Source organism: Felis catus, chromosome C2 (genome assembly GCF_018350175.1).
Source record: "Felis catus isolate Fca126 chromosome C2, F.catus_Fca126_mat1.0, whole genome shotgun sequence".
NCBI lineage: Eukaryota > Metazoa > Chordata > Mammalia > Carnivora > Felidae > Felis > Felis catus.
The window spans coordinates 73299624-73315623 of NC_058376.1; the positions used below are offsets into that span (position 1 = coordinate 73299624).

Consider the following 16000-nt stretch of genomic DNA (forward strand, 5'->3'; position numbering starts at 1 on the left):
GTTCAAAAATCTGCATTTATTCTACCTTAAGAGTTAGAGGATGATAAGTAGGGAGGACAGCTGCACTGATGTTCGCAACTTTTGCAGTTGCATTGCCTTTGGGCAGTGATGCTTAGGGATCCATTCGTGCTTATTTTTTTTAAGGAGTTGTTTACATGAATACTCTATCTTAAGATAAAAATACCTGTTTTTTAATGTTTGAATACAATTGAATATGATCTGTTAAAGAAAGACTTTTGAGATCTTAATTTGATTTTCATCTTAGATCAAAGTTGTTTGTTTACACTGGAATCTAAAAAAGTGATTGCCACTTACACTTTATTGTGATGTAGGAAATATGTTGCATGAAGTCACTTACTCGTTCTGTTCTGTGTTGCCTGAAACCCAGAATTACTGATCCCCTATTATATGAGTATTGATAGTTTCATTCACACTACTGAGTCTCAGTCACCTACAAAGGGAAACTTTCCCAACTGCCTTGAACTCCTGAGCTGCCACTGAGAATTCTTGACTTGTCATATATCACTCCTCCCTGATCCCTGCCAAATTAAAACACAAGGCAAAACAGTAAAACATGCTTTCTCTGCACTCAGTGTCCTTTCCCCACTGGAGAGGTTATTGGAGGAAAATTTAGAACTATTAAATTATTATAGATTCACAATTGGAGAAAGAGAAGTTATTAAAGAAAAGATAGGAATAGCATAGAGAAAGGAACCCTGGATGCAGCTTCCCAGGCAGTTCTTATAATAATGGCCCCTTTACCTCAGAAATATCTGTTCCCAAATTGTCTAAATTTTCTCATTTTACTTTGTGTGAAGACTTCAGTTTCATTTAATAATTTTTTAAAGTAATGGTCCTCTCTGAAAAGTCCAAATACCAAAGAGAGGCCTAAGGCGCTATTAATTCACACAGTGGTTATGAAAAGAGATGGAAGGGAGTGGTAGTATTTTGGAGAGAGGGAAAGCTCATGTCAGATGCTGCAGTTGCCAGAAGTGCACGTTAGAAGAGGGTGATATAAGTCTCGGTGGGCAGTGCACCCACTGCCTGAAGGTGGGTGGCCCGAAGGACAGACAAATAGTGAAAAGTAGGAAGGGGCACTGAAGGCGACATTTGCCTGTTTCAAAATTGTTTAAAGTTAGTACAAAAATGGAAGGAAATTCTTGTCTTCTTAATCCAGTGCTGTATATCTTCCTGCTGCCAGGATGAATACCCCATGAAAGAGTGTCTAACCGAATGGTAACCTTGGTAAAATCTTAGCAACCTATGGTCATTTAATACATCAAAGTACGTTTCCACTATTTAGACGTAACACATGCCATTTACATTTTTGGAACTACCTCACCTCAGGGTGAAGCCGAATAAACTTAAACCGTACAGTAGGACATTCCATACTGTAGAAGCAATACTTTGAACAGTTGCTGGAGAAGCCGGGGAGTCTCTGAAGTCAGGAAGTAAGCTCCTGGAGGTGCTCCAAAGGTCCTGCTTAAACAGTGATGAAATGTATTTGTTAGAAATCTTTTCTTGTCAGGGCACCCAGCTGGCCAACCCAGCTGGCTCAGTTTGGTGGGCAAGCATGCGATTCTTGATCCTGGGGTTGTACATCTGAGCCCCAGTTTTGGTGTAGAGATTACTTAAAAATAAAATAGTTAAAAAAAGAAATCTTTATTATATTCTCTCATGAGAATTGTATAAAGGGAAACTAAAACTAAAACCCCATCTATTATAGTGGTAAACACTAGGAAGAGAAAAAAGAGAGAAAAAAGTGTGTTTTATCTGCTTATACATTTCATTGGTTTGTGGTTTCATTACATACTTCATCTAAAAATCCTTTCCTTTGATTTTAGGTTACGTTTAGCAAGAATGAATGAAGAGATGCGGGAATCAGAAGGACTTTATGGACAGCCAGGTCAATATTCTACTAATAACCATACTGAAATGCAGTATAAGAAATGCATTCAGGAATTTATTAGTTTACAATTGGAAGATTCATAGTTCTTTAGCAGACTGGCTTAATATTCTGGAGTTTTTATAACTTACTTGTAAATTGTGAGTTGTTATGTATTGTACTTACTGAATTCTCGGGAGCGGCTAACTCCCGAGCCTTTAGAAGTCCGTAACTATTCCTATTCCAGTACACATTTACTTGCTGTGTTCAACTTTGGCTGCTGACTTCTTTACCTGCTGTACAGATGTCTTCCATATACATTCCAGTGACGCGGATGGAATGGTGACCTATATTTATACCCTCACAGCAGCACAATGGTCATTTTCATTTTGGAATTCTCTTTAGCTGTCAAGTGAATATAACAGAATTGTTTTCTTTTTGTTATTCAGGGAATTTCTATGAATTGCGTTCAGGGAAAAATACAAATCACCATGTGTTTGGCATATAAAAAGTCAGTATGGAAAATGCCTAGAAAAAAGTTTATTGAATTAAGAGTTTTGTACTCTGATCTAAAGATAAGTTTTAGAGTTAAAAATAAAATCTACTAGTAGTTTAAGAAGCCCGGAATGGGAATGGAGTTAGTTTAAAAGGTATAGAGAAAAGGTCTCACTTTACCTTGTAGCTTTGCCCCGAGCAATTGTACATTATCTGTTGGGTAAATGTAAGTATTTAGAACAGTATTTCATGAACCTGATGGTAAAGTAAGCTTGTTAGAGAAATCTCAACTCAGGATCAGCCCAAGTCTCATTTTGTGTAATTTTCACCTTTGAGTCAGGATGTCAAGAAAAGGAAGAAATGTTGCTAATCAGATTCCTTTCTTTGAGGAACACATCCTAATTAGACATTCTTCACGAAGAAAAGAATAATCATTGGATCTCCAGTTTCATGAATTTGAATATATGAATTCCTAATTTATCTGTTTTAAATTCATATAAGTATTAGTAAAAGATTTCAGGAATTCATGACTAAAATAATTGTAATGTTAGTTTTTAATAAGTATATTTAACTTTTAAAAATGAATATTAATGTATTATTTTAAAAGTGGCTTGGTAATATCATCTATTCTTCCTGTTTAAATATGTTTTGAGATTTCTGTATTTTATGCTAGCTTCAGCCATTAACCTTTACATAACTGGATTAGTATATAATTAATATGGGGCCATTCTTTTCTCGGAGGACTGTATTTACTACTTCTTGTTGGTCTAGTTTAATAGGGAACAAGTAAGAACTTTGAGAACAGAGACACTTCAGCTAGATACTTCTAATCTAGGGTGTCCCACTTTAATCCTATGGATCAGACAATACTACTGACTCATGATACACCAAGATGTAAGAGTGCTGATTAAGGGTGAAGTCTCAGCATTAATTCTGAATTTCACCCATTTGTTTTAAACTTGAATGTTAGATTTTAAATAAGTTATAATTTTGTAACAGATATACTTAAGTGAGGGTATTACTAGGCCATTTTTAAGGCCTTTGTGTTTAAGCACTTTAAAAATAAAAATTATTCAAAGGATACGACCTGATATTTGTGAGGTAAGAGTGAACTTCAAGATTTTAAGTTAAACAATTCTTTTTCCTGACATTTGAAACTTAAATGTTTGGTCAGCTGTTCTTTCCTTGAGCAGTTTGCTGATGAAGTTACACCCAACTGATTAGTCATAAGGTCAGTGGTCAACTTTCCTTCGGAGTTGGGAAACTTGAAAGGACAGGGCCTCTATGTTCTTGTGACTTCTAGTTCCACCCGGATTGCTTGGGCTTCTTCTGCCACCATTTAGGAGCATTCGAATGTCTCTTTCACTGCCGTTTTATGTATAAGTTTATGGGTATGCATCTTCCATTCCCCAGTAGAGAAATGAATTTTTCCAATTTATTTGACCGAAAAATGTTTTAAAAGCCTCATTTTGGGGTGCCTGGGTGGCTCAGTCGGTTAAGTGTCTGACTTCTGCTCAGGTCACCATCTCACAGTTTGTGGGTTCAAGCCCCATGTCGGGCTCGCTGCTGTCAGCGCAGAGCCCGCTTTGGATCCTCTGTCCCCCCTCTCTCTGCCCCCCAATTCTCATGTGCTCTCTCTCTCAAAAATAAACATTAAAAAAGCCTCAAAAAAAAAAAAAACAAACAACAGGCTTTTCCACCACTCTCAAATTTTAGAGATTAAAAATAGATCAGAATTCTGGAAATGGTGTATCAGAAGAATAAAATGGGATTTTGATCTATTTGGGGATGATCTTGATGATAGATTTTCAACCCATTTAGAAGGTCTCACATGCAAAGCAGAGCAACTTTATACTTAAGGTGACGCGGTGAAATGGCACAGCAGTTGCTCCCTGGCTACTTTTCTTTTCCTTCACAAGTCTTTGGAGAGCAGCTATGTTAGCTCAGGCAGTAGGGTCTTTCTTTCCCCTCCACTTGTCACTGTTATTTTTCTCTCATTGATTTTGGTTGATTGTCTTATCTAGATCCTTTTGTTGTTGTTGCCTAGCAATACCTCAGAAATTTGGGTAATTTTAAAATGCAGGTATTTTCAATCTTTTGATAATGAAGAGCCCTATTATTTAAAAGACTCAGATCTTTGGGAATCGTGGATTTGTTTCTAAGAAACCACACTTCTGAACCTTCTATATACAACCCTAAGGACCTGAAACTTTCTATTTTTTGCAAGGCGATATAAGAGCACACGTTTCCTGAAGGGAAGATCTATCCCTCTTTATCAGTTCCTACAACTCTTAAGAGGACTGGGTGAGTGAGTGAAATATCACGCCCGGCCCTCAGTCGTTGGAAACCGCTTTGGTGGTTCCCACAGTCTCTGGTTCCATGACTCCCCTTGATTGTTGGCAGAGTTTCTCAGCCAGTTGAATATCACCACTTTAGTGAGCCATTACTGGTTATGCAAGTATGTCGCTAGCAAAGGTTGGTCCCTGATCTAATTATTTGTATAAAGGAAGCTGTAATCAACCCAGGAAGGGCGGGATCATATACTTGATCACCTAGAGGTGGGGTCTCACATGCTGCTGTCTCTTTGAGGGGAGTGCATTTCGAGAGCAAAATCAACAAGTCTTGGATCATCATCATTGCTGTTACAATGGATATTCTGAATACCAAAAATCAAAAACTATTTTGAACTATCAGTGGACATACAGAAGTCCACATTTTAAAAATTCTGAACTGTCTGGGCACATGGAAAAGTTAACTTTCTGAAGAGAAATAGAATATGATTAAGTAATTTAAAGGATATAACTTAGCATTACAAATATTGGGTGATTAGTTGCTTATCGTTTGTAATAAACTGTTAAATGTGCTTACGTGAGCTTTCCAGGGCAGCGAATTATGGGTTATTGTTTATGTATGCTAGTGTAGACAAGTTATATTGCCTTGGGAAAAATTCTAAATGATTAGAATTATATTTAAATTTCAAGGAATCACATTGAAGCTCAATTTATGTTAACTATATTAAATATCTTAGTCACTATTGTTATTGTAATGTTTGTTTTTTGATAATATATTTTGAGGCCTAAGAAAGGTATTTTATTGATAGTCCATTAATTAATGTTTTGTTAGAAACTGAATGTTAACAGAAAGTTTTGTGTGTGTGGAAGGTGAGACTTCCTTTTGTCTTGTATTAGCTCTAAAATGTATTCGTGAAACCAATGATTAGTGTAGCACCAACACTTTCCTTCAAGGAAGCATTTAATTCAGTGAATAAAAGATCTTATAATTTGTTTTGCATGGTACAATGGTTCTACTAAAATGTACTTGTGTAATAGGTACTAGATGATTTAAGAACAAAAGCTGGAAAACCACAAAAAAGAAAAAACCCTACAGTTTGTTATACAAAATATGCATTGCTAATAGTAGAAGCCATATATTGCCATTGTACTGTTGTAATACTTAAGAATGCTCATCTGGTGCTATCTGTAAAGTATTTGGCATTAGCGTCTGCTAGATCCTTCTTCCTATTTCTTCTTGAATGTATAATGTGTGCCTTTTAAGTTACTTCTGGTGTTGAATGGTAAGATCAGTGTGTTATTTTTGTATTATAACCTGCACTTTACACTTCCTTGGAAAGTAAAATTCCAGACTCTCAAGTTTAAATAGTATTTTAAAAATATTTATAATGTTTACAATAAATATTTTCAATATTTTAATTCAACATCTAAGAATACGAATTTTTAAATATTTTGTATGGTTTGTTAATATTTAATGTTGGTCTCTTCTCAGTTTATTTTATATCTTTTAGAATGGCTAAAAATGGGAATAGGTTTGTAGTTTGTCTTTTAACATGGGAGTTTACCTTTTAAAAAATCATGGGTGTAATTGGATTGTCTTAACAGTTGTTCCAGTATATCAAATTTCATTTTTATTGTTTCAATAACAGAATATGAGTTAGATGGGACTCTTAACCAACTATCAAGATTTTCTTCTTACTGTATTTTTTCTTTTTAAAGTAGATTGATTCAGGTCATGAGAAAATTTCCAGGACTAAATGAAAACTATATAGAGATTTTAATAACTTGCTTTTTACATAGACTAAATGTTAAAAGTGACTAAAGGTTAAAAGTATTAACTTTTTTTATTGAAAATCTTGAATTATGCTGTTAGACCTTTATACTAGATCTTTATCCCCCTCCCCCACCTTTTTTCTGATTCTCTAGCTTTTGGTATGACACCTATTGCCTCAAAAATCTTGCTTTTTAAAAGCTGACAAAATCAACTGCACTATTAACAATTGTAGCAATGAGTTTGTAATAAGATGGATGCAAGATATCTTATGGGAAATAATTATAAAACCATGCTGCAACAATAATCATTTAAAACACTTTTGACGGTTTAAATCTTGAAAACAGAGCTATGCTAAGCTTCTGTGTAAACCTAACGTCTGTCAGAAGTATATATGATGAAAGATTGATCTTGAAAATGAGATTTTACTTTATACAAATCCTTGGTCTGAGGAATTAATCTTTATGCGTGCATATAACTAGTTTGTCATGGCAAGAAAAATAGTATTCAGTTGGCTATAGTATCAGTATCTACAATCTACTTCTCTCCGAGCCTATTTGTATGTACGTACATACATGCCTTGTGCTAATTTAACCGACATCTTTGGTGTTTATTCCCCTTTGTCATAGCATTCTTGCTCATTTGACCTACAGTAAGCAAAACACTTCTGACAAAATAGGAAACTGATCTTACAGTCCTTTTCTAGGCTTTATTATTCTATAAGCTCCGTAAGCAGTGGATTAGGTGTATTACTTTTAGTTAAGTTTGAGTAAAGAATTTCTTTCTCACATGCTATTTAAATTAAAATGCCTTTTAGCTCAAAGATAATTATTAAAAAAGGATTTTTTTTTTTTTTTGCTCACCTGGTTATCAGTTTTGTCTTATTAATAACTTGCATCCATCAGAAGCATTAGTATTTGTTATTGGTCTTTTGGCCTTGATCAAGGGAAATATTTATTTAAAGAATGCCTTGTTTACTATACCTCATTTAGAATGACTTTTATTTCTATGTAAATAAATGTATTTCTTTATATTGCTCTAAAACACTTGCATCTTTGCTCTTTTCTAACTCTGAGCTTTCCTCTTTGGCTGCCTCTGAGGTGCTTTTCTCAGGTATAGCTGTTTCTTTTCTTTCACTGTGTGCTTTTCTAGCATTTATATTTAGTGGGTCTTTTTTTTCTCCCCAATATGCTCATCTGAGTAAAATTTGAGTATGGTTAATTATAATACAGTTACTAGCCATAAAATGAATGTTGTCTATTAACACTTTCACTGTATAAATTTTAAAAGTGTCTTTATTTTACTTTCATGCAGGTGATGAAACCTACCAGGATATTTTTCGTGATTTTTCCCAAATGGCATCCAATAATCCAGAGAAACTAAATCGTTTCCAACAAGATTCACAGAAATTCTGAGTTTTTTTTAAAGAAGGGGAAAAGATTAAATTGAATGATCCCCTAATGTACTAATGTGTACGTCTGAAAACTCACAAATTTTTACTGCCTTAAATCTACTTAATTTTAGTAGGTATTGAGTGGTTTGGAAAAAAGGTACCCATTCATTGATATTTTTATAAATGAAAACATAGAGTTCTAGTAGTTGGGAGAAGAACCTAAGGACCGCTTTTATTTAAAAAAAAAAAAAAAGCCTGTTTAAAAGGCCATTTTTTTTATAGATAAAGTTAAATCTAGACATAGGCCATCTCTAGGTTACAAGATGCTAAGGTTACACAAAATTTCTGTTTTTTCCAATGGTTGGTAGCATTGGTTTTTGTTTTCCATGCATCGTGCCCAGGATCATTCAGTCAAGCATGTCTGCATCAAGTGGGAGCCAACTGTCCTGCCTGCCTGAAGAATATGTCTTGTCTTTAGCCTCCCTGATGATTTTTGGTGGTTCATGTGTGGTTTTGGTAGCCTAGCTGTCATACTCACAATACGTAATTTCATTATCAGAACTAGAGAATATGTTTCCCCCGTTTGCTAAAAGAATTCTTACTTAAAGAAATTGTAGTCCTTCATTGTTCGGTTGATTTCCTAAAACCTTGACAAATTTATTGATGTAATAAAACTATGTTTCAAAGGTTACTTGAATGTTGCAAAATTATGCTTTCATCAAATTGTAATTTTTAAAGGAAAAGTTGATTTATAAAATAATGTAGAACATTTTTATATTTGAAATTTGTCCTTTTCAAGATAGATTTTTGCTGTTGCACTGAGTGAAAGAAAAATCTCTGAAAAAGAAAAAACTCATGTTTTTCTTAGGTTATACTGAACTATATAATGATAGTTTTTAATTTTTTTCAACATCTATCCTGTGTACTTTTATACACAGTGTATATGATTTTAAATTAATACCATCTATATATAGATATAGTGGTTGGCTTACATGAAACAGAGACCCTTGGATTCCGAAACCTTACAGATCTACTAATTTATCATGTAAATGCTATAAATTCATCTGATTCCATCTTTGATTAACATATCTTGTCAGGAGTATAAAATAAGTAATTTGCTTTATGGTTTCTAATAATTGTCAACAGTTAAATTTAATCTTTTACAAGTTACATGTAAGTAATATTATTGATACCCAAATTCTAAATAAGAATTTTAAAAATTTGGGTTATCAACCAAGTAGAAAGATTACATTTAATTTGGCAGATAATAAGTTTTCTAACATTCTTCCCCCCAATAACTAGAGTTTTATAAGTTGATTGAATGTCAAATGAGGATTTGTTTAAATAGGAATTACACTGAAGTAAATTCATGTCACAGAAAAGTTTCCATATTTGTTTCCAAATTGTGTGCATATAATGCTTATTTAGTAATAATCACAGTGTATTAGATAAGGATAAAATATATTTATGAAATATTTCTAAGAAAATACTAACTTCCACAGCCTGTATTTTAATTGCAACAATAACAGGAACATTATGAAATCTTCCCTGTTTCACCTCATAGTCACAGGTCATCTGGCTTTGCAAAAGTCTGGTTTGTAAACCTTTTTATTAGAGTGTACTTTGAAATTGTCCAAAAAGTTCAAGGATAAGGAAATATGTTTAAAACAAACCAAAAGAAAAAGAGGGCCTCACCTTTCCTTTGTAGTGCCTATTCCTGAATAATAAGTAATAGTATGTGAAATTATTCCTAAGCCTGGTAGAATTAGAATATAGACTTCCTGTTTAATCGTAGGGCTTCACTTCTGAAGCTCCTAACCTTTATCTGGGAAGCCTGGACAGTTTGGCTTTTGGATCCAGCCGTTGGGTGCTTCAGATCACCTCCGGGATCTCTCCTTGTGACGGCAGTTCCTTATGACACTCTTAACTCCTGTGGCTTGAATCATGAGTTGTTAATGTGGTAGTAATTAGTGTCTACCTAAATTTAATGGTTAGAGATGTATTTGAAGGGTACTCACTTTAAAGACGATCGTGGTTCTGAATATCTTCAGAGAAAGCTAAATCTTTTAACAGTATACTGAGCCTGGCAATACGAAAATACATTCCTGTGGCTTGATTTCTTGAACATGCCAAGACTCAGTTTGGATGAAATTTGGCAGAAATGATGCAGTAAATATAGCAAGGCTTTAAAGTCAATTACTAGTGTTACATAGTCACAAAGTAGATTGGCTCTTACCAAGGTGAATTTAGCTGTGTCAACTAATAGCTTTTATATAGTATATAACAAATCTGAGTTTTATTATGCTGTGAATTATTCAATGCATTATGAGAAATTATAGTGTAAACAATGTTAATCATACTTTTGGGCTTCATAAGTCAATGTGCTTGCCCTTTGTTTTCTTTCCCTAACTGATCTGCTTGTGTTAGTTTCTGATTCCTAGTCAGTATTCTATTAGTTCATTATCATTAGTGCACTAACTTAAAAGCTAGATTAACATCAAAATAACAATAGCAGTACTAACTACGAAGAGCTCATAGAATGCAGTCTCACACGCTAGAACTGGACTAAAGGTAATTGAGTAGTTATTTGCAGTGTTTCCTTGTAACACCTATATGTTTAAGATTTCTAAGGTATTTAAAAATTACCTTTGTTACAATCCTTAGAAATACAGAAATTTCCAGGGATTCACTACATTACAATGTTTGCCTAATTTATACTGGTCTTCACTATTGATTTTAATGAACTTTGATGTTTACTTTCCAAAACATAATTTAATTTGGAATATGTACTTTGGTTCTTCATGAGTGCATTTTGGAAAAAAAAAAATTATACCTTCGCAGGCTGGACAACTTCAGTTTGTGATGTGTTAAGCAGTATTTTAAAAATATAATTCTACACATGTAAAGTATAGACATGACAATAAACCAAATTGTATTTAAGACTAAATTTACTACCCATTTTGGATAATAAGAGATTCCCATACCACTCTTATATTGCCATATTAACTTTTCTGTTTGATAGCACTTTTGACCATGGACAGGAGCAGGAAAAAGGATATATTTTTATAGAATTATTATGTCCAGAATGACTTCAGACCTGCATGATACAGTGCAAAGAGCACTGACTAGTAGTTACTCTCCTTTTTGGATTCAGAGCTTCTCACAAATAAAATGAGTGGATGAAACATGGTAAAACTATCACAGCACCCCTTTGTCTTCTCTTCTGCTCACAGTGTACTTTGATACTACTCTGTCTCACCCGATTCTTACACTAGGACTTCTGAAGAATGCCGTCGTTTCTCTTCTTTGATCCTGGGCTGCTCCTCTTGTTTTACAGAGGGCAGCCATTGGTTTTCTCATCGGTGGCACGGCTGACACCAGAACCCCTGTCTGACTACTAGTCAGAGGCACTTTACTTGTATCATGAAATAAATTGAAATCATTATAAAGCTGCAAAATCTGATAATGCCTGCCAGCTTTCCTTGTGTTTTGGTAACAAGGACTGCAAATATTCTGAAGAACCTGGATATAAAATTATCTTGAAGGAATAGATTAGGATTTGAAGCCATTAAATTATAGGAAATATTACATTTTTGTAATGACAAACATTAATAAAAGCAAAACACGGTAAGGTCATTTTAATTCACCATATACTTACCAAAGTCTTGATGTTTCCAAATGAAAGGTAACCTAGGGCTTGGATTCAGTTTGGCTGAATCCTAACATCTATAAATATGATTCTGTGGACATCTTTTTCCATTTACATACGTTTATCCACTTAAATAAGGAGAAGGAAGCAAGGTTTGATTAAATAAACTTTTCTCTGCATCGGTCTTTTCACTGACTTGTGTTCTAGATTTTCTTATTTTTCCTCAACAACCCCCTGCCTTGGGTGTTAATTTTAAACAGGGAAAGCTTGCTACATTATAAATACTGCTGGCAACATTTATTTTACACAAAGGCCTAAAGGTTAACTTTTGGAAATGATGAGCTACCTTTCTATATGTGTTTACTTGTGCTTTGTGATATTTCTGGATCATTCCAGTCATAAAGACTTATTACATGTAATATTTCTTGCTACCTGTGAAAAGGAATATTTTAAAGAATGTATAACCAACACTCCATTTACTTTTTATTAGTATGTAGAGGATTTGTATCTAATTCATGAATGTAGTTTTACTGTAGTTTGTCATTGTAAATGGAACAAAAGTACATTATCTTTATAGTTATTCTAAAATGTACATTATGTAAGAATTGTAAATATTATACTTGATTAAATACTTTGTATGCTGAAGAATTATGATAATAAGTCAATAAAAATCTCACCTCTGGCATAGTTCTTTTATGTTCAGACTTGAACTTTATTATGAACTACAACTGCAGACATATCTGTTAACAACTGTCACATTTATTTGTTTTTTAAAGCCACTTTTTAATGTTTATTCTTATTTTTGAGAGAGAAAGAAACACAGAATCTGAAGCAGGCTCCAGGCTCTGAGCTGTCAGCACAGAGCCTGATGCGGGGCTCAAACCCACGAACTGTGAGATCATGACCTGAGCCAAAGTCGGATGCCCGACTGACTGAGCCATCCAGGTGCCCCACCAACTGACATGTTTAAAGTCTTCTATTCCTTTCCAACTTTGTCAGATTGATCCAGTTGATTCTATTTGCTGATTGCTTCAATTAGGAAATCCGTTTTGTTTGTTTGCTTATTTATTTATTTCACAGTGCATGAGAGCAGGGGAAGGGCAGTGGGAAAGGGAGAGAGGGAATCTTGAGAGCATTGACTTGAGCTGAAATCAAGAGTCAGAGGCTTGGGGCGCCTGGGTGGCGCAGTCGGTTAAGCGTCCGACTTCAGCCAGGTCACGATCTCGCGGTCCGTGAGTTCGAGACCCGCGTCGGGCTCTGGGCTGATGGCTCAGAGCCTGGAGCCTGTTTCCGATTCTGTGTCTCCCTCTCTCTCTGCCCCTCCCCCGTTCATGCTCTGTCTCTCTCTGTCACAAAAATAAATAAAAAACGTTGAAAAAAAAAAAAGTCAGAGGCTTAACTGACTGAGCCACCTAGGTGTCCCCATTTTGATCTTTCAAATATTTTCTTCCTGTTCACAGAGCTGTATGCTCTCAATTCACAGCTAAAAATGACAAAGGCGCGCGCGCGCGCGCGTGCGTGTGTGTGTGTGTGTGTGTGTGTGTGTAGGGGAGCCCTAATTCTAATTATTTTCCATTATGATTGACATCCATTGAAGTTCCCAGTCTAGGCAACACATTTTTGTACTCATCCTTTTAGTAAACAAAAGCATGTTTTTATATGAATTGACATAGAAGGAAGGGAGGGTTGAAAGAATAGACCTGGAAGTGAATTGCCTACTATTGCCTTAAGTTAATTAAAAGCAGACACATAAAACATTTCAATGTGACTTGCTTTATTCCACTTCATTTCATTTTCAGAATAGTTCTGTGAAGAAGAGAACCTGCACCTATAGTCAATAAAATTTTTAAATGAAAATAAGCAACCTACTTTTTCCTATTGCAAAAACAATGCTTTTTCATTGTAGACAAATGTTTAATAATAAGTAAAAAAGATAATCCTCCACAATTCCATTATCTGCCTGTGCTCTCCAATATGGTCTCTACTAGCCACATGTGGCTATTGAAATTAATTAGACAAAATTAAGAGTTCAGTTCATCTGTGGCACTGCTACATTTTAAGAGCTCAGCCGTGTGCCTAGTGACTACTGTTTTGAAAAGGACAGATTATAAAACATGCCCATCATTGTAGGAAGTTCTGTTGAATAGTCCTTAGGGGGAAGCTGCTCCTTCCTCGGTATTTATCTTTTTAGAACTTTGGGTGTGTGTATTTATGTTGATATACAATGGGATCGTACTATTTTGTTACCTGCTTCTTTCACTTAATAAATGGGGAGCAGATTTCTAAATCCTCAAATGTTCCATATCACTTTGGGAAGGATTAAAACATTTTTTTAGAATGGAAAATTTCAAACACATACAACATAGAATAATTATAATAGTAACTCAGGGCTAACATTGTTTTATTAATACTCTCACCCATTTTTTCTCTTCCCCAGATTTTATTTTGAATCAAGCCTCACACATTTCACTAACAAGTCATTCAGTATGTATCTCTAAAAGAGAAAAAGGCAATCACAACATCACACTTCTTTAACTATAAAACTACAGTCAGTATTCATATTATCCCAAATGTATCAAATATACTTTTTTTAAAAATTTTTTTTTCAACGTTTATTTATTTTTGGGACAGAGAGAGACAGAGCATGAACGGGGGAGGGGCAGAGAGAGAGGGAGACACAGAATCGGAAACAGGCTCCAGGCTCTGAGCCATCAGCCCAGAGCCGACTCAGGGCTCGAACTCACGGACCGCGAGATCGTGACCTGGCTGAAGTTGGACGCTTAACTGACTGCGCCACCCAGGCGCCCCTCAAATATACTTTTAAAAGTAGACTCTTCAAATCACAACTCATAGAAGTTCCATTCATTGCAGTTGGCTAGTATGTCTCTTGAGTCTCTAAATCTACAAATTTTTCTTCCATTTATTATTAAACATTTCTATTTGCAGTTTGTGAATACATCACTTTTAATGACAGCATCATTTTTGTTTAACCGCTTCATTGATGAACATTTGATTCCAATTTCTTGCCATCATAAATCTAGCTCTGCTTATCCTTATGGCTTTTTGCATACATTCTTAGTTATTTCCTCAGGACAGATTCCTAGAAGTTGGCTGGAGTTGGCTGACTCACAATGGGTGGGTATATTTTTGAGTCAGTATATATCAATGAGTCAGGCACTGTGTTAGGTATTGGGGATATTATGGTGAAAAAAAAAAAGATGTACTTCCTATTTTCTTGGGATCTTGTCTTCTTGGGATCTTGCCTTTCTCCACCTGCAGTGGAGGAAGATGGGACCGAATAGTTTATAGGTGGCTTTCATGGGATTGTTGGATGATAGTGCCTCACCTGGACACTGGATGGGTTGGTGTTCAGAGACCACTCATCAAGGCAGTGACATGTAAGTCAAGATTGTACGCAGAAAGAGAGTTTGGCTGGGTGAAGATCTAATGCAGTGCTCTCCAAACTTTGGTCTGTAAAAGATTCACTATCGAGGCCTGGGCTCATTGAAGATACATAGGTCCTGAACCTTTGTGTTTTTACTAAGTTTCTCGGGTGCTTCCAGTGCCACACCAAATCGAGAACCACTGTCTCCAAGAGAAACACTCATCTGGGTAGGAGAGAACTGAGAGTGTTCTTAGAGGCCAGAGAGATTTTAGCATTGCCAGAGTGCCCTCCAGAAAAGTCCCCTCCCTCCATCTCCTGTAGAGGACAATGTCTGTTTCTCTGTATCCTTGACAATTTTGGGTACTAGTCAATATGAAAAAAATATGATAATCCAACATTACAGATGAAAAAAACAATTCTAATCTCTGGTGAGAAGTCTGAGAACTTGACCGAAGTTACAGTCAGAACTGAAGAGTTCCTGTGGTTACCAAAGTTCTTTGTGTATTTAGCCATGTCATTATATACCCAGCTATGGGCTTAGAAAACAGCCCATGTCACCATCTGACACACTACACATTTCTAATCTCTCTGTTTTCCCCTGCTAGAATATAAGCTCTGTGAGGGCGGAGACTTCTGTTTCTTTTCACTGCTGTATTCTCAGATGCTACTGTGCTTGACATATAGTCGTCACTTGTTACCTCTTGAATAAACGACTGTCTACCTTCATTCAACCAATTGATTTAGTTTCCAGTCAGCAATATATTTCAGGAAGCTGCAATGTTAATTTTTTTTATGGTTAAATAATTGGAATGAAGAAGCTACAACATGGAGATGAGACTAGTCTCGAGTATTTTCCTGTGTTTACAGAATTTGTATGTAAAATTTAAACTGTCTTGTTATTCATTTCTTATCCATGAATTCCGGGAGTGGTGATCTTATAAAGGTCTAAAAACTAAAATATTTGTTGAATAAATTCTAGAATAAGTGGTGGAAGGAAAAGCCGGGTTATTGATGGTATAGGTGGGGGAGGGGGGGCTAAAAGGCACCAAGAGGAATTATTTTTCTCTTATTAATGAACAACAATTACGACATAATAATATAGCTGTAGCACACTGCTGTGGGGGTTCTGTG

The 16000-nt window shown here is 35.3% G+C and overlaps 1 protein-coding gene across 10 annotated transcripts in view; it reads left to right on the top strand.

Moving 5' to 3' along the window:
• ACAP2 (ArfGAP with coiled-coil, ankyrin repeat and PH domains 2) overlaps positions 1–12174 on the top strand; it is a 155305-nt gene extending 143131 nt beyond the window's left edge. For all 10 annotated transcript variants that reach the window (XM_023260282.2, XM_023260284.2, XM_023260287.2 and 7 more), the window contains 2 exons: positions 1845–1906; positions 7757–12174. In XM_023260282.2, coding sequence (XP_023116050.2) covers positions 1845–1906; positions 7757–7857 — 163 coding nt within the window. In that variant the 3' untranslated portion in view covers positions 7858–12174. The remainder of the gene's footprint in view (positions 1–1844; positions 1907–7756) is intronic.
• Positions 12175–16000: the final 3826 nt, after the last annotated feature.